This window comes from Artemia franciscana, chromosome 20 (genome assembly GCF_032884065.1).
Source record: "Artemia franciscana chromosome 20, ASM3288406v1, whole genome shotgun sequence".
NCBI classification, from domain to species: Eukaryota; Metazoa; Arthropoda; class Branchiopoda; order Anostraca; family Artemiidae; genus Artemia; species Artemia franciscana.
The window spans coordinates 22,486,548-22,504,302 of record NC_088882.1 but is presented as its reverse complement, the minus strand read 5'-3'; the positions used below and the strand labels follow the sequence as shown (position 1 = coordinate 22,504,302).

General features: G+C 35.2%; 1 protein-coding gene across 1 annotated transcript; it reads right to left on the bottom strand.

Moving 5' to 3' along the window:
* Positions 1 to 8,013: 8,013 nt before the first annotated feature.
* LOC136039905 (GPI mannosyltransferase 4-like) lies at positions 8,014 to 16,304 on the bottom strand. The gene is made up of 2 exons (XM_065723893.1): positions 16,141 to 16,304; positions 8,014 to 12,261 (listed from the first exon to the last, which is right to left on the bottom strand). The coding sequence occupies exons 1-2, from the start codon at positions 16,268 to 16,270 to the stop codon at positions 10,538 to 10,540; spliced, it is 1,854 nt and encodes a 617-aa protein (XP_065579965.1). The 5' UTR covers positions 16,271 to 16,304; the 3' UTR covers positions 8,014 to 10,537.
* Between the last annotated feature and the right edge of the window lie 1,451 nt (positions 16,305 to 17,755).

Below are 17,755 nucleotides of genomic sequence, written 5' to 3'. Positions count from 1 at the left end.
GCAAATTATCGTAAATGAGAGCAGGGCTACCACAAACCCTCCCTTCTGTCTCTCTGAAGGTCAGGGTATCAAACCTGCTTTACTGAAAACAAGATGTGTTTACTATTAGTTAGTTTTTCACTGTTATTTCAGTAAGGGTTTCTTCTGTTTTATTTTTGAGTATGTTTTTTTAAGAGTTTTGTCTTTTCATATCGTCTCATAGACTTTTATCTACTTTCATTTTTATTTTTGCACTGCAAGCGGCTGAGTGAAGAGCTTGGTCGAAATATTTACTTTTTTTGTTTTTTCACCTGCTGTGATTTACCTTGTTTGATATCGCTTGCCTTCGCTTCCTCATTTTGTCATGCTTAGCTAGTTTGGCTGAGATGTATTGTTATAAAATAGAATTTATTTGCGCTTAAAGCCAACAAATCATGGCAAATTGTATCAAACAAAAACAATCACACACATTTACAAAAATCCTGGCATAATCCTACAAAAACTTAGCCCTATGATCCATCACAAGACGAAAGAACTGTACCAAATTTCTCACATTCACAAAATATTCTTACGCACATACTCTCACCAACCATGTAAAAATCAAAACACTCTCTACTTGTCTCTACCTAATACTTCAATCCTCCAACCATCCAATTCTTCACCTCCTCACATCAAGTGATATATACTCTTTCAAACCTCCATACATAGGACAAAAATATAGACTCACCTTTTTCTCTCGATAAATTTTCTTCCTTGGCCTAGTGGGAAAACATCGGTCCTCATTTCAATTAATAATCTCCTTTTTATTTAAACCAACTTAAAAAATATAACATCTCCTCAAGTAACCTACGACGGACAATAAATACCCAGAGAAGCAGAAAGCGAACTTTGGGCTTGCCCGAACTGTATTTCCTGGTCATGTAAAATCCTTTCAACAAATCTTCTTAGTTGGTCCTTCATAATCTCAAGCCCTAAACTTTCCCTCCGGAAATATCCACAATGATTTAATAAACTGTTAAATTGGTACGGGCACAACTTACCTAAACCACGTTTCAATATTCTTAAATAAGCTGCCTTCATCACCTGCAACCTAACTTTTTTTCCAAAGCATAGCCGTATTAACTAGTCTAGGAATAAGTCTAGGAGTAATTTCTGTTCAGTTGCTTTTGTATGACGAGAGTTATTCATAATTGTTGATATACATATCGTGAGGTGCATCAAGGCAATATTGATTGTAAATTTATAGATATTGTTTTGTTTCTTTTCTTTATTTAGTTATAGATTTAGTAGATTATTTTAGATTCTATCTTTACTCTTTTAGTTAGTTTCTTCTAGGTTTGAAGATTCCTATTGCTGAAGATTCCTAGTTATAGAGACGAAATATCAAAAAATATATTTCAGAAATATTTCAGAACATAAAAAAATAGCAAATAAAATCACCATCAAACAGTCCGTGGTAACGAACTGTAAATAAGGAGCGATGCGGCTCAATAACAATCGAAAGTCTAAACAACGGAATTGTAACATCAATAACATATTAAAAAGATCGGCTTATTATTCTGATTCCAAATATATAAGATTCATTAAGTTTAGTGTTACTCATCACAAGTTACAAGCCTGAGAAAATTTTCTGATTTTCAAAAAAGAGGGGAAACACTCCCTAAAAGTCAAGGAATCTTAATGAAAACCACACCATTAGATTCCGCACATCCGAGGACCCTATTGTAGAATCTGCAAGAATGTGGAATTTTGTATTTTTTGCCAGAAGTAAGATCACGGATGTGTGTTTGTTTGCTCTCCTAGAGATGACCGCATCAAACCAATAGTCATGGAATATCAGGAATGGGCTCATTTGAATGAAAATTAAAAGTTCTAGAGTCCTTTTTAAGTGACAAAAAATATTAGAGGGCTACTAGCCCCCTTCCCACACCCATTTTCCCCAAAGTCTTTTGATCAAAATTTTGAGATAGCCATTTTGTTCAGAATAGTCGAAATATCTAACAACTATATGTGCTGAGGATAACTTAGCCCCCCTGACAAACCTGGGGTAAGGAGCACAAGTTATGAACTTTGCCCATTGTCAAACAGTTCGTGGTAACGAACTGTAGTAAGGAGCGACCCGGATCAATAGTAAACGAAACTCTAAAAATCGGAATTTTGATGCTAAGAGATACATCAAAAGAATCGAGTTTTTATGCTGATTTTAAATATATAAGTTTAATCAAATTTAATCTTTGTCATCAAAAGTTACGAGCCTGAGAAAATTTACCTTATTTTGGAAAATAGGGGGAAACCCCCCTAAAAGTAATAGAATTTAAAAAAAATCACACCATCTCATTCAGCGTATCAGAGAACCTTAAAGCAATAATTTCCAGCTTCTATCTACAAAAATGTGGAATTTCGTTTTTTTTCCACAAGACAGATCACGGGTGCGTGTTTATTTGTTTGTTTGTTTTTTTTTTCTTTTTCCCAGGGGGTCATTTTATCGACTAAGTGGTCCTAGAATGTCGCAAGAGGGCTCATTCTAATGGAAATGAAAAGTTCTAGTGCCCTTTTTAAGTGCCTCGCTCTTTACGCTAAAGATCCCTCGCTCTTTACGCTAAAGTTTGGCTCTTTGCCACAATTCTAATTTTTAAAACAATTAAAAACTTTAGCGTAAAGAGCAAGGGATTGCGGAGGGGAAAACCCATTTCATATACGGAGTAATTTCTGTTCGTTTTAAGTTTTAATGTCGCTCCTTACTTTCAGTTAAAAAAACTAGTTTTTTTTTTATTTAATTTACATATAGTATTGGCTATTGGGAAGTACACATTTTTTCGTTCGGGAAGGAAATTTCTGTGGAGAGGGGGTGTCTGGATTTTCTGGCATTATTTAGTAAAACGATCAGAAATTAAATAAAAAAAATTTCAACTTAAAGTATGGATCAGTATTAAAACTTAAAACGACCAGAAATTATTACAAATATAAGGGGGCTGCCCTTACTACCTTGCTTTTTACACAAAAGCTTTTTTGAACTTTTAAAAAAAATTATTACTTTAACTAAACGGCCCTTGTGTTTGATGAGTCATTCTTTAGTGGTTGGAAGAAAAAGCCAAACTTTAGCGTAAAGAGCGAGGTATTGAGGAAGGACAACCCCCTTATATTTGCAATAATTTCAGTTCGTTTTAAGTTTTAATGCTGTTCCTTGCATTCAGTTGAAAAGCTAGTTTTTTTTTGTTTAATGATAACCAAGAAGAACGGAAAGAATTAACAAAACAACTGAATTTCTAGTATATAATGATAATAATTCCTTGAAACCTCAGCTGTTCAAGATTTCAATACACAGTAATTTGTTATTTCCGATATTGCAGTTGTAAAAAAAAAGCTAAAAATATATGTGATTTTAGCAAAGTGCAAAAAACACAACACACTTTATAAGATTTACGCTTAGGGGTGAAGGGGGGGGGGGGTAGAATTCAGACATGATGCTGAATGTTAAGAATTCATTGGTGGTAGTGCTGAGAAAAGGAGGAGGGATGACGAAAAAAGAGAGTTTGTAAGTGAGGGTACGAAAAGTTTATATATTTGGGCTATAAATTACCGTTAAAGGGGAATTCTAATAAAACAACAAAGACAAGCTTAGCAAACTGTAAGCGAGACTCTTATGTCATAAATATGATCTAGTTAGCCAATATGGTTAGCCAATCATGGTCCAAAGATGTATAATCAAATATTTCCTGTAAAAGCCGAGAAACTTGAATGATGTCATTGAGAAGTAAAAGATTGGTAACTATGATTAGGTTTTAGGAAAAGCTCCTGAAGGCGCCAAGGTACTGTCTTGCAAAAATGACGTGTTAAAATTTTATGTGTGAGAATGCGAATAACTCACGGCCTAATCAAACAGTTCGTGTTAACGAACTGTAAGTAAGCAGTGATGCAGCTCAAAAGTAACCAAAAATCAAAGAAACAGGGCCTTGATCGCAATAGATACACAAAAAGAATCGAATTGTGATGCTTATTCAGAATATGTAAAATTCATCAAATTTAATGTTACCCTTCAAAAGTTACGAGCCGAAGAAAATTTGGCCATTCTTGAAAAAGAGGGGAAACACCCCCAAAAGATCAAGAGATCTTAATGAAAATAACATCATAAGATTCAGCATAACCCTACTGTAGAGGTTTCAAGCTCCTATGTTTAAAAATGTGGATTTTTTTTTTGCTGGAAGAAAGATCATAGATGCTTTTTTTTTCAGGGGTGACCGTATCAAGCCAGCGATCGTAGAAGATCGAGAGAGGGCTAATTGATCGGAAACCAAAAGTTCTAGTGCCCTTTTTGAGTGACCAAAAATATTGGAGATCATCTAGCTCCCCTCCCACACTCATAAATTTTGAGATGACCATTTTTTGGCATAGTAAAAAAATCTAACAACTATGTTTTGAGGATGACTTTACCCCCCACAGTGCCGGGAGGAAAGGCTGCAAGCTATTAACTTTGCCCATTGTTTGCATTTAGAATTGGTTATTGGGAAGTATACAGACGTTTTCATGAGGGAGGATTATGTGGAAGGATATTTCCATGGAGGAAATTTTCGTGATGGAAGGGGATTTTCTATAAAGTTTTGCAACTGAAAGTAAGGAGCAACATTGAAACTTAAAACGAACAGAAATTATTACATCAATAAGGGGGTTTGCCCTCTCCTCAATACCTCACTCTTTACACTAAAGTTTTTTTCTAGAACTTCTAAAAGAGCTTATTATTCTAGTTAAGCAGAAAAACTAGAAAAAAACTGGAAACTAGAAAAAAAAATCAAACTTTAGCGTAAAAAACGAGGTATTGAGGAGAGGGCGTCCCCCCTCAATGATGTAATAATTTTCTGTTCGTTTTAAGTTTTTATGTTGCTTCTTAATTTCAGTAGAAAAAACTTTTTTGTTTGTTTAATTTCTCGAGCAGGAAACTGGAAGTTTTAGGCAAAAAAGTCAAAGGATATCGCTTCAGAGCTTCCAAGTGAGAGTGACTGGATCAACTATTTCACCAGCGAATTTTCTCCACCTGATCCAGTGTTAGAAACCCGCTATGAATCACTACTAGTGGACAGTCTAGTTGATACTGAATCAGATATTGGTTTCGTAGTCACGGCCTCGGATATTTACAGTGCTATCATTCACCTTCGAAGAAAATTCTCACGTGGTTATGATCAATTACGGGGTTTTCATTTATTACATGCAGGTGATAAGCTGCTGCAGCATCTACATTTGTTTTACCGAATCACTTTTAATTCTGGTATTGTCCCCGATTCTTTTTGTGTTGGTACATTGACTCCTGTTCCGAAAAAAGATAAAGATAGCCGGAAATATTGTTCCTATAGACCTATAATAGTTTCTTCTGTTCTATGAAAATTGCTGGAGTTACTAGTGATTAAGACCGTAAATAAGGCTTGTTCAACTCCGGACAACCAGCTTGGATTTAAGGAAGGCTAAAGTCGGGTACACTTGCATTATATACTTGCCAATGTTCTGATAGATATAGAGAATAGTGGCGAGTTTCTCGTTCTTGCGGCTCATGATGTCTCTCGTGCTTTTGATTCTAGCGTGCATTCCCATTTGCTGTATAGTGCGCAGCAGTCAGGTCTCAGTCGTTAGGTTGTGCGGGTATTTTAAAATTCTGTATGTAAGATAATTTGTTGTCGTGAGAGTACCTACTCGTCATGGTTACATAATGAGTAAAGCCGTAATTCGAGTTTGGAAAGGAATCCGCCAGGGTGTGGTAACTTCGTCACCATTGTATAATAGTAGTGTGGTCGCACACAAGAAAAAGGCTAGAATTAGTTTTGTTTTAAAGGTTTGGACCTTTCCGTACTCAATTACGCTGACGACATCCTAAATTTAACTAGAACTGTATGGTCTGTGGAGGAAAACTTTTTCGGTCTTAGTAGGTAATATGCCAAAATTGGTCTCAACTTTAATGCTTCGAAGAGCGAGGTCCTTGTTTTCGGCAAATCTGTCGGGGATGTTGTATGCGTGCAGTTAGGAAATCAGAGTGTTCATTTATCTGCTTGGATTAAGTATCTCAGTTTCAAGATAGGGGGTAGTGTAAAAATGATAATGGCTCTCCTTATCTCTCATCTAAGTGAGAAATTTAGGAAAGCATTTGATGTGACAGTCTACTGTAAAGCTAGCTACAGCAGGCGTATTCTCTTCCCTGTGTACATGGCTTTTGCAATGCCTCATGTCCTCGCATTGACTCCATTTCGGAATGTGTTTACGGCTACTGGTAAAAAGACTATTAGATCCGTATATTTTCGTTTCGCGAAATTTCTCTTGTGTATACCCTTAAAGGCTAGAAACAAAAGACTAGTGTCAGCCTATGGGTTAACTGAGTCACTAACCGTGGCTGAGTAGCGTCGCGGTCACTATTTTTCTAAGCCTGATAGTACCAACAGCCTCCATCCTGCTATGTGTTAGTAGAAATATTTGAATATATTCTTTATAGTATAGATTTCTTTGTGAGTATCTTCTTCTTTGTTTTTTGTTTTGTTTTTGTCATCTCATCTACTCCATATCGAACCCTTGTGTATTTTTTGGGCAATAAAGATATTTATTAATAATGTGTATTCTTGAAAGGAAGTAAGTGGCACTCAATTATTTTCATCTCAATTTGGCAGCCTAGTATTGAGCTCTATTTTTAAATTTTTTCTGCAGAATCTTGACCAGCTTAGCTATTTTTTTTTTTTTTTGCTTAGTGAAATATAAAGCTTTTCAAACATATTTGAACAAATTTCTATCGATTTTTTAAATTTATCTATGAAAAGTAAACTATATTTGCAAAAGGTTGTATCAAATGGTAAAACTGTAGAGCAATACCTATAAAGAAGTATGAAACAAGTTAATCTTATGCACGTCTTTATTATCACTAATCCTATTTTCATACACCCAATGCTATTAATAGTACTTCTACTACTACTACTGCAACGACTACTACTACTACTTTTACTACTACTAGTACCACTTTTACTACTGCTACTACTGATGCTTACACGCCAAGTCATTGCAGAGCCAAGCCACTAGAGGTAAAAAATGCTATAAACGCTCTTCCTCCGCCCCAATTTTTTCATAGCTTCACACTTTACTCCCTCTGCTCCGAGTTCCGTTATGCCCTTTCGTGTGACCGCCCAGCCCTATTTAGGGGTGACCTGCTTTTCGTTTGGCCCCAGACGGATAGCCAAAAACACGAATTTCAGCAGTCTATCCTGTTTTGTCCGTAAAACGTGACCTAGTTGCACCCCAAACCAAGCTAGAAAATTTAGTCACACACCCAATAAAAGCCTTGTTAGCTGACACAGGCCTCTTGGGTAAAAACAAAGCCAAAGAAAAAAAACTGGTAAGGCTTTTATTTATCACGATAAAATAGATTACGGAAAAACAGTTAAAACACTACGATTGACTATTCGGCAGTGTTTTTAACGGAAAAATAAAGTTAAAAATGAACAGCTATGTTTCAAAGAAACAGAAGTCAATGGAAAAAAAGAACAAAGCATCCGTACCTATAACTTCCATAGCACGAAGTGTGAAAAATACGAATCACAAAGTTTTGGCTGTGACAAAACTATAAAAGGTGTCGCACAAACGAAATGCCGAAAAGGGAAACTTGGAAAAAAATTGCATAACCAGAAATCTGTTGAAATACAAAAATAAAAGAAATTCTTATAAAGCAACAAGTGATTTTTTTTCCTATTAAGTAACAAGATCCCATAAAAGGAGTTTTTTCTAAGAAAAGTAAAGAGACGATCCTATTTTACCAAGACGAGTAGAAGTCAATTGATATAATAATTCAAACTTAAAATAACCAAAAATTACTTGCTATGGGTGAATAAATGAATCCTACAACGAATAGAAATTAAAATGACTAATCAAGTCAAAATTAAAGCGAACAGAATTTACTACAAAGAAGAGAGGGGCTACTGCTAATTAAACTTCAACAAAATAGAGCTACATTTGAGCTTTACTGAAACGGTTTTGTATTTTGAACAGTTTTTTTTTGTCATAACATGAACAATGACACAAAAACAAAAATGTGATATGGCTAAATAAAGTCTATAAATAGGAGTGGTGTATTTCCCTCTCCGTCTAAATCCTTATAAACGGTTTCGGTGTCGTTTACGTTTTACTGAACACGGTCGATATTTTGAACATTATTGTTTTTATTTGTCAAAAATATCCACAGCTCGTAAACCGCAAACAGATGATATATCAGTTACGCATGGAACTATCTGTTGCATTCATTATCAAGTGGGAAATACGTAGAGGGCAATAGCAATCAAATCCAAATATAGGGGGGATATCTTTTTTACCTTTTTTGGTTCTTTCTTCGGCTCCATTATGCGGAAATTGATATTTTTTTCCAAATCTCCTTTGGCCTTGGGGTTTCCTTCGGCCAAGGAGTTAAGAATTTAAGCTTCGAGCTTATCGGTACAAAAAATTGCACTTTGTCGGGTCCAACTTATTTTACGGAGGGAGGGAGGGGGCTGTGTCATAGAATATTTTTTTTGTACATTAGGTAACTCTTTGCCCAGTAATTTACGCCTGTAAGTTTCAAACCGATCAGGAACAAAAAAAATTAATCTGTTTCTAAGGTCCATACTCCTACCCCGTCTGAAACAAAAAAAGTTGATCTACTTGAACCACATTACTTCACTACTACACCCCTTCCCAAAGGGGTTGCAGGGGTCTTGTAATCATTGGAGTTATATTTATTGGCCCTTTCAACTACTTTAAATGAAATGATTAACTCAAAATTTTGATTCGATGTTTTCGGAGCTATGGAGGGCTGGGTAGTAAAAAAGGCACAGAAAGAGTGGGTTGCCCTGAAACCATTTTTGATAGAACTGTAACCCTCGATTTCCAATAAAACGAGCCTCTTCCAAAGCTGCTAGAAGCAACTTTCCATACGAAGTGGACAGAAAAAAGAAGAAAAGCCTAGTTGCAACAGTAGCAGCAACCTATTAAAAAGCAAACCACTTTGCCATACACAGTTATGTTTTACAACCTTATCTGGAAGTTTACAGTTAAACATCATGAAAGTCGAGTGCTTCGCTAGCGCTTACTGGAAACTGAGCTAAAAAAAACAACACGAAATAAGGCAATTCATTTAGCTATACATCAAAAAATTTTTAACTGAAAGTAAGGAGCAACACTAAATCTCACAACGAGCAGAAATTATTACATATATAAAGGGATTGCCACTCCCTTGACAATATCTTGATTTTTACGCTAAAGTCTTTAGCTCTTTTAAAAAAAGCTTACTATTCTAATTGTGTTTCAGGATTCGTTCTTAAGAAACTAGGACAAATAGTCAAACTTTGAGGTAAAGAGCAAGCTGGAGGAGGGTACAAACTCCTTCATAAACAGAATAATTTCTTTCGTTTTGCGTTTTAGTGTTGCTCCTTACTTTCAGCTGAAAAAACTTGTCTTTTTTGTTTAGTAAAATATAAAGAATGAAGGTACAGGTTTGGATGTTGAAAGCAAAAAAAAAATAGTCGCTAGAATTATATCAAAAGTTTACAGAGGCGTTAGAGGAAGAGCGTTTCAGGGGGATCGTGGTTGAGTGGAGCTAATTGGTGAACATGATAGGAGACGGGTTACCATCTAGGGTAAGAAGGGAGGGTATGGGTCAGGCTTGGCAATAAAATGATCCTGTCGTTTGCCCAATGTTCAGGGCATTGGGTAGAACCGTTTATATTTTATAGATAAATGTAAAGAATTGGTAGAGCTAAGTAAATAAATTTTTGAAAGAAGTCTTATTGATAAAAATGATTGGATAAGAATCTTGAGAAAGAAGTATTTTGGGAGTTTGAAGTGAAGGAAATTGCTAAGGCTAGGGATGAACCGCAGAGCTCCTTTTCAGTAGGTTGACGGTAGACCGTATTTACATTATTGATGATAAATGTTATCATTTGTTCATTTGTGTTTTTGCTCCTTTTCCCAGGACTCTTGTTGGTTTTCGTTCAAGTAAAATGTAATTACTATCACTATTTGCTGAGACGAATAAAAGTATAACACGGAACTGTATGGAAAAGTATGGTACCCAGGCATAGGCCCCCACAAGATGAATGTAGTAGACGGTGTCTTTACTTTTTTCCTTGATAGGCCAAACAAAAGAAAGTGTTAAAACAATTGGATCAAAATTTTGCACAAATCCAACTACATCTCTATTTTATCATAATCTAGGGTAAATACTGGTTGCTATGTTAGGGAATAATGTGTCTTTCAAAAATCGATTGTGAATGGTGCCCTCTGGAATATACTCACTCTTTGTGCCCCTATAGCCCTCTGGCTACGACCACGATGAAACGAAAACAAATAAGAAAATATTTTGAAAAGAGATCAAGCAACAAGGAGTTTTTTTTCTCTCCTAATGCATGGTCACCACAAGCGCAAAAAAAAACAGTGGTCCGATACATATTTGTGCTGACCATTGCAAATGGTTTGTTTACTAACACAAATGAGTAAGTAGGTAAATTTATTACTGAGTAGTATGTATATAATGCACACGATTGCTCGTACAAACTTGAAATGTAAAAGATCACAACACAGCTTTGTAAAATTCGACAGAGAGCAATTTCAATTTCTTCTGAAACCACTTCCATGGATCTTCACATTTGAACTGGCCTTTATATTTAGAGCACAAGTCTGAGAGGTCGATTGGATCATACATGCTAATATGCGGGTATATACGCTTTTGTAACTTTAACTTAGTATTTGAGGGTAGTTTTTTTATGATAGATGTTGATATTGCAGCTGGAAGAAAAACTAACATTTCATATTTGTAACTTGTCACCTCAATTTTTTCTAATAATAGCCTAACAGTACCGCTTATTGATTCCGTGATTTCCGTATCGTTCATAGTAGAATAATCATAAATATGGGTTAATTTTGTAGGTTTATAAACCAAGCCATTTGATAACTTTATTGCTGCGTCTACTTTTTTCACGAATAAGGGGTATAAAGGTGGTTGAAACTCATCCACTAAAATGACGAAGGTTTGGGTCATTGCTGGTCGCGTTTTCAAATGACCTGAGATTTCATTAAGCACTCCCTGGTATGATCCATGATTGAAAAACCCTAAATAGAGGCACTGACACATATTCCAAGAATACCAAACGGCCCTTAAAAATTTTCCTTTCATTCCAGTTTGCCCATGCATAACAGAAGAAAATATTAAACAAAAAATTGGCAAAAGGGCAACTATATGAACTGGTGCATCATATACCGTAAAAGACAATAACAATAAAGAAAAAAAATACGTTGTAACAAACATTCCAGATAATGTAAGATACTTCGGTTTTCGGGGCCAAACTTCCATAATTGTATGATAAAATATTTTAAAAACAATGAAAAACGCAAAAACTCCCAAGATGCCATACATATAAATTACATTTGATACCGTATTATAAATTTGTTCAGACCTAAATTCGGCTTTATTCCATTCAATTCTCTCAGTCAAACTAATACCATAGTTAATAGGAGCTATTATAACATCGTCAAAATTAAACTGAAAAATAAGTAGTCTTACGCAATCTATGTCCTTATAATACAGCGAGTCAACAAACATATGCACGTAAGAAGTAATAGCAAAAACTGGCAGCAGAGACATCATTCTAAGGTGAAATGTAACATATAAGCTTTTATAGGAGTCCAAACCTCTGTACAACCAATAAAACACAGGTACTAGCCCAAAAAACACAAAAGAAGGGCGATTGAATATCCCAACCGTGAATAAGAATGCAATTTTATTCATATGCTTGAAGTTGTGACCTTTAATCACTTTTCCTTTTTTTCTTAAATTCACTTTATCTTTCATAACTTTTGCCACAGCTAACTTACTATTAATGTATTTTTCATAAAGAAGGGAAGCGCCTGTTCCTCGGACACTGTCAACAACACACCATAACAATAGTGAAAATAAGCACAACTCAAAAGAGCTTCTTAGGGGTCTTGTAACAAAAATGAGCATTACATGTGAGCTTCCAAGTAAAGTTAAGCTTGTCCATGGTCTTATTTTACAAGCTTTTGCAACTTTATACATCACAAAATCGTTCAGAAATGATAAAACTGTAAATACAAGACGTGGAATCAGAAGAAGATAGTGTGGTTGAACTATGTTAATCCTGAATTCGCTTTTTAAAAAGGGGCTCAACATTTCAATGAATTTGAATGGTAAACCAATGAACAGCAATGGAAGTGCCATACTCTTTGTCGGGAGTGGCGGTGTTATGGATTCTGTAGCTTCTACCCCAAAAATCCATCCTGAAAATATTAATAATTTTAACTTACTGTATAAGTAATATTTCAAAATACAACAGTTATAGCTCACTTGCCAATGTGTTAATTATATTTCCTTGTGCACTCTTTTTTGTAACCTAAGCAACCAGAGAAAGACCGAATATACGAATTCCGGCCTGCCATCCTGGTGATAAAAATGGTTACTACAAGTGGTGAAGAGATACAAAACACTTGTGCCATAAAAACGGATCTGCGGTGTTTAAAGAAGAAGATCGGATAAATTCTTTAATTTTACAAGTATAGTTTTTGAGTCGCGTGTTGAATTCCACAGTTTGGGCGCCAATTACTTTGAACACGCAATGAACTCTTGCTTAGTTCCGAACGCTGCTGGTTCTTAAGCAGCCAGGTTTTTCTTTAGACTTCAACAGTGGGACCAATTTGAGTTTCATTTTTCAGGTTAAGGGAGTAGTTAGGGCGGGTTTTTCAAACTTAAAACATAGCCAGACTTTTATTCAACCTTCAATAGTAGGACCCATAGATTTTATTTTTATTTGGAGTAAGGCTGTGGCGTTTTAACTCTTAAAACATACCACACAGCCTGCTCCACGGGCAAAAGGTCGAAGGTAAGTGCAATTTGCATTTCTTCATAAATGTAGCTCATTTCTATTTTTTATAGCATATAATAATATTCATTTGTGATTTTCTGAGCACCCATTGAACCTATTGCAAAATAAATAAAAATTTCAGAAAAGAAGTCAATTGCGTAAGCACTTGACACCATTCCTGCAGCTATGAAATCAGGCCTTCGGCTCTTGCAAATAACAACCTCAGATATTCAGACCTCAATAACATAGCCTGAAATAGCATCTATCTTCGGCAAAGGGGGGAAAACACCAAGGGCTCAACTCACATGGAGAGCCAGGCTGAGAATAGGTTAGAGTTCCAATTAAAAGTAAGGGCACGGGCAAAGGGTACACCAGACAATTAGCCTCAACTTTTTTTTTGTTTTTTAATGAGAAGTTGGACATCGCCGACAGTTTTTATTAAATTAAATAAAAAAAACCTAGTTTTTTTAACTGAAAGTAAGGAGCGACATTAAAACTTAAAACGAACAGAAATTACTCCGTGTATGAAATGGGTTGTCCCCTCCGCAGTCCCTCGCTCTTTACGCTAAAGTTTGACTCTTTGCCACAATTCTACTTTTTAAAACAACTAAAAACTTTAACGTAAAGAGCGTGGGACTGCGGAGGGGACAACCCATTTCATATACGGAGTAATTTCTGTTCGTTTTAAGTTTTAATGTCGCTCCTTACTTTCAGTTAAAAAAACTAGTTTTTTTTATTTAATTTCTGAACGTTTTTGAATTAATGCATGTTTGATTTTGGCTCTCCGCACATAAATTATTGAAATGAAATTAGTATATTAATTTTTCTTTTGGCTAAATGGCTTTCTCTTAGTTTTGATCAGACGATTTTGAGAAATAAGGGGTGGGGAAGGAGGCCTAGCTGCCCTCCAATTTTTCAGTTACTTAAAAAGGCTACTAGAACTTTTAATATTCAACGAACGTTTTTATTAGTAAAAAATATACGTAACTTAAGAATTAACTTACGTAACAAACTTTTATATTCTTATATTTTTATTATGTGTACGAGGGGGTTTGTACCCTCGTTAATACCTCGCTCTTTACACTAAATCGTAAGTTTTGTTCCAATTCTTTAAGAATGACCCCTGAATCAAATAGGCCGTAGAATAAATAGTTGATATCACTAAAAATATTTTAGCATAAAGAGCGAGGTATTTGTCTCCTCCTAAATACCTCGCTCTTTATGCTAAAGTATTTTTAGAACCCTTCATATGCGTAATAATCTCTGTTTGTTTTAAATTTCAATGCTATTCCTTACTTTCATTTGAAAAAACGTTTTCATGTTTATTTTTTCATTTTTTTTTTTATAGTAATGCTAGAAAATCCTGCGCCCTTTTCATTGAATTTTTTCCCCCCATGGCATATTTCTCCAAGGAAAGATCCTCCCACATAGCCCCCTCCCTCAACCCTACCCCAAAACCAAAAAAATCCCCCTGAAAACGTCTGTACACTTCCCAATAACCATTATTATATGTAAACACTGGTTGAAGTTTGTAACTTGCAACCCCTCCCCCAGGGACTGTGGGGGAGTAAGTCATCCCCAAAAACATAGTTATTAAGATTTTCGACTATGCCAAACAAAATGGCTATCTCAAAATTTTGATCCGTTGACTTTGGGAAAAAAATGAGCGTGGGAGGGGGCCTAGATGCCCTCCAATTTTTTTGGTCACTTAAAAAGGGCACTAGAACTTTTCATTTCCGTTAGAATGAGCCCTCTTGCGACATTCTAGGACCACTTGGTCGATACGATGACCCCTGGGGGAAAAAAAACAAAACAAAAAAACAAACAAATAAACACGCACCCGTGATTTGTCTTCTGGCAAAAAATGCAAAATTCCACATTTTTGTAGATAGGAGCTTGAAACTTCTACAGTAGGGTTCTCTGATACGCTGAATCTGATGGTGTCATTTTCGTTAAGATCCTACGACTTTTAGGGGGTGTTTCCCCCTATTTTCCTAAATAAGGCAAATTTTCTCAGGCTCGTAACTTTTGATGGCTAAGACTAAACTTGATGAAACTTATATATTTAAAATCAGCACTAAAATGCGATGTGATTAAACTCCCTTAAACAGAACATTTGCATCCAGGATGGCTGGAATTTGGATTTAAATCACTCTCCAAATATAATCACAGCAATAATATCAGAAAAATAACACGAGGAAGAAGATTACTGCCTCAGTACTTAGGACAAGGATGAATTAGCTTAGGTAAACGAACGTGGTATAAAAATGTTTGTTCTATAAATATAATAAAAACGACAACACCATACTTACTTACAAGATGTGAATTACAGCTCCCTGGAAAAACTTAGATGTTTTGCAAAACAGAAAAAAACGAGGGGAGTTGAATTTTGGCAGTCCAATGAAAATACTGGAGAGCCATAAATACAGTCATATAATCTAAAGAACATACAACAAAAAAGACAAGGTGTAAGCAACAAGGGTGAGAACAAAATGTAAGTTCCCATTGATTTGTTACTTTCATGTAAGTTTTCAGAGACGGCGGGAAGAATTGTATTAGCGCAAAGATCAGTGCTTTAACTATCCCCGAATTATTCAGTGTTTCTTGAATTTTTCCGACGAAATATTGATTTCTCCAAAATCCCCTTTTTTCGAGGAAACCCAGAGAAAAAAACAGATGGTAATAAAAGAACTGACAAGGATTGATTGCATTCGGTTAGAATGAAAGAGGGTCAATAGGTATCACTTTACTTACTGGATCCTATCATTCGCTAAAAACTTAATCTAGCTTAAACGACCCAAAAGGGATTCATAAAGCCAGGGGTTGAAGTAAGGTTATACAGCCCCCAATACAGGGGGCAGAGGAGTTTGTATTTTCAACAGCAATTTTTAGATGGGAACTTTACGATTTTAGGGTAACACAGTAAAATATTTAGATGAGTTTGCAAGGAAAGAAAACTCTGATACTCCGTTGAACTTTAAGCGAGCTTAATACTCAACTTAGGCCATAACTTAATAAGGCATTTGCTAATATTTAGCCACAATAAAAGAAAACTTAACTAAGCGCTTTTCTACTTGATACGTTGTTTTCAGTAGCTCAGACTTTGTTCAAGTTTTTACCTTGGAGTAATGAAAATATGCAAAATTACAAATTTCTCGTCTGAAGATACCAAAAACCCTTTCGTTCTACTAAGCAACAAAAATAACATAGGATAAGCACAGATTAGAAGAATGACCTTATATAATTCATATTAAATTTGATATAGTTTCCGATAAAGAAAACTTCATTATAATGATACCTGCTAAGGGTTCCACAAAATCCTTATATTCCTCAAAATCTGCCACTCCCGTCTGGGGCAAAAGTATAAGAATTATACGCAATGCGACAAGTAAAAAGTATTGATCTGATGCTATTATTTCACGAAGCATGTTTACTGACTTACGGGGAATATCTGTTAGTTTCTTGTATGGTAGATATTTAGCAGCTGCGCAGCGACAACTCAGAAAATATTCTGGAGAAAAGTTAGCGTCAAATTGCTGATCTCCAGAGGGAATAAATAAAAAAAAACAAGTTTTTTTTTTAAATGAAAGTAAGAAGCGACATTAAAACTTAAACGAACAGTAATTACTTCGTATATGAAAGGGGCTGCTTCCTCATCAACACTCTGCTCTTTACGCTAAAGTTTGACTCTTTCTCTTAACTCTAATTTTTTAAAACAGTAAAAAAGTTTAGCGTAAAGAGCGTAATTCCTGGTGATTTTCGTTAAAATTCTATGACTTTTAGGGGTTGTTTCCCCCTATTTTCTAAAATAAGGCAAATTTTCTCAGGCTCGTAACTTTTGATGGGTAAGACTAAACATGATTAAACTTATATGTTTAAAATCAACATTAAAATGCGATTCTTTTGATGTAGCTATTGATATCAAAATTCCATTTTTAGAGTTTTGGTTACTATTGAAGCCGGTTCGCTCCTTACTACAGTTCGTTACCATGAACTATTTGACAATGATGATCTCGATTGAATTTTTACGTGCTTCCAAAAGGCATTAAGATAGACAATTGAGCAGTAATTCAAATAAGAAGCAATTAATAAGTGGTAAATCATTTTTATACAGAAAATAGAAAAATATTTTTCACACGATACATCGGCCCAATATTTTGATCCAGTTTTATCCTTAAATGATCAATATGATTTTGAAATGACGAAATGGGATCAAGAAAAACTCCTAAATAATGATATGACTGGACCCTACACACTTTATGCTCAGCAACCTGAAGCTCCTGACAAGAAATCTCTTGAGTGGCACGTTTTGAACGAACAAAAACAATACTTTCAGTTTTTTTAAAGTTCGGTAATGAATTATTGGAAAGAAACCATCGATTGACTGAAGAAACAGTTATATTTAAATTTTCGATCAATGTAGATGAATCCCTCGCTTTAACAAATATAGCTGTATCATTTCCGAAGAGAATTGCAAGACTAATATTCTCCTGCAAACTTCACGGAACATGATTAATATAAATCAAAAATAAAAGTGAACCTAATACTGAACATTGAGGGACACCAATGTCCATAAATTTTTTTTTAAATTAGATGGTTTTCCATCACCATCTACCGCAATTTTACGTTTACATAGGTATGACTTTATTATTTCTAGTCCTTTCCCTCTTATGCCTGAATTTTCCATTTTATCAAGAAGAATTTCATGGTTTTAAAGTGTTAAATGATTTCTTAACATCATGAAAAACAGCAGCTACATGGAAATCATGCATTTATCACTTATTTCTAATATAATCACTTATCTCTAATATAAGAGCTGCAACTCCGTGTTCTGTCGAACTGCTTGCCCTAAATCCAAACTGGTATTTGATAGAAAAAAAAACATTATCTGATCTAAATAATTAGAAATTCTT